The sequence below is a fragment of the Passer domesticus genome, chromosome 30, assembly GCF_036417665.1.
Source record: "Passer domesticus isolate bPasDom1 chromosome 30, bPasDom1.hap1, whole genome shotgun sequence".
In the NCBI taxonomy this organism is placed as follows: domain Eukaryota; kingdom Metazoa; phylum Chordata; class Aves; order Passeriformes; family Passeridae; genus Passer; species Passer domesticus.
The window spans coordinates 4,224,271-4,226,113 of record NC_087503.1 but is presented as its reverse complement, the minus strand read 5'-3'; the positions used below and the strand labels follow the sequence as shown (position 1 = coordinate 4,226,113).

General features: G+C 55.4%; 1 protein-coding gene across 1 annotated transcript; it reads left to right on the top strand.

Moving 5' to 3' along the window:
- The first annotated feature begins 269 nt into the window (after nt 1-269).
- Nucleotides 270-1,303, top strand: LOC135287606 (olfactory receptor 14A16-like). The gene has a single exon (XM_064400884.1). The coding sequence runs from the start codon at nt 371-373 to the stop codon at nt 1,301-1,303; it is 933 nt and encodes a 310-aa protein (XP_064256954.1). The 5' UTR covers nt 270-370.
- The last annotated feature ends 540 nt before the right edge of the window (nt 1,304-1,843 follow it).

The window sequence follows — 1,843 nt, the reverse complement described above, 5'->3', positions numbered from 1 at the left end:
TATTAACTAGGCAACGACAGAAATCAGCACAGGCAGCATCAGTGTCGCTTTTCTAGCCTACTTGGTTTGCTTTGACATTGCCGTCACAGCCTGCAGAGCCAGAGCTGCCCCTGGGCAGTGCCAGAGCTGGGAGGGGTCTGCAGGGCAGAGCTGAGCCCCCAGGGCTGGGCTGGGCTCTGGCAGCACTGGCAGGGCCCAGCCCTGGGCACAGGGAAGCAGCTGCTGGCAGGGACAGCTCCAGGCAGCAGAGCCCTGGGCAGGCAGTGGGGGAAAATGCTCCCAAGCTGTGCTGGGATATTTAAAAGTCATCTCCAAACCTAACTATTCCATTATTACTTTCTTTAAAGATGCTTATGCCAAAACACTGCAAATGTCCAACAGCAGCTCCATCAGCCACTTCCTCCTGCTGGCACTGGCAGACACGCGGCAGCTGCAGCTCCTGCACTTCTGCCTCTTGCTGGGCATCTCCCTGGCTGCCCTCCTGGGCAACGGCCTCATCATCAGCGCCGTAGCCTGCGGCCACCACCTGCACACGCCCATGTTCTTCTTCCTGCTCAACCTGGCCCTCAGCGACCTGGGCTCCATCTGCACCACTGTCCCCAAAGCCATGCACAATTCCCTCTGGGACACCAGGAACATCTCCTACACAGGATGTGCTGCACAGATATTTCTCCTTATCTTCTTCATTGGAGCAGAGTTTTCCCTCCTGACCATCATGTGCTACGACCGCTACGTGTCCATCTGCAAACCCCTGCACTACAGAACCCTCCTGGGCAGCAGAGCTTGTGCCCACATGGCAGCAGCTGCCTGGGCCAGTGCCTTTCTCTATTCACTGCTGCACACAGCCAATACATTTTCCCTGCCCCTGTGCCAGGGCAATGCCCTGGGCCAGTTCTTCTGTGAGGTGCCTCAGATCCTCAAGCTTTCCTGCACACACTCCTATCTCAGGGAACTTGGCCTTCTTGCTCTTGGTGCCTGTTTGCTATTTGGTTGTTTTGTGTTCATTGTTTTCTCCTATGTGCAGATCTTCAGGGCTGTGCTGAGGATCCCCTCTGAGCACGGACGGCACAAAGCCTTTTCCACCTGCCTCCCTCACCTGGCCGTGCTCTCCCTGTTCATCATCACCTCATTTTTGACCTACCTGAAGCCCCCCTCCATTTCCTCCCCATCCCTGGATCTGGCCCTGTCAGTTCTGTACTCGGTGGTGCCTCCAGCCCTGAACCCCCTCATCTACAGCCTAAGGAACCAGGAGCTCAAGGCTGCAGTGTGGAGACTGATGACTGGATGCTTTCACAAACATTAAACTGCTGGCCAATTTCTGCAAATTACTTGTAATAAAAGTCATCTTTGATATTTCTTGTTGGCTTGGTTATGGAGATTTGTCCTTTGTTTTACATTTTCTGTATTGACCACAAATAAATGTCATTTTCTGTGCCAGTTCTCATTTTGTTTCTCTCCACCTCCTCTGTGGCATTGACATAGACTGCGTCAATGACGAGCTGCGTTCCTGGAGGCTTTGAAGGAAATACACGATCTCCCAGCAGAGTTTTCTGCAGAGATGCCCTTTTGTTACCTTCTCTGGAGCTGCAGCAGCAATGTCTGTGTGCAGAGCTGGGGCAGATCTGTGCTGGCACAGCAGCTGTGCCCAGCAGCAGCAGCAGCACTTGGTGTTGCCAGTGCTGTTGCTGTGGCCCTGCCCCGCTGCCCTGGTGGCCCTGGTGTTGCTGCAGGGCCTGAGTGTTCTTGGGGCCGGGCACAGTCCTGGGGGTGGCAGTGCCAGGGCTGCAGCAGGGACAGGCCATGGGCACTGCTGGGGCAGCGCTGAGGCCTCAGGCCAGGCCCT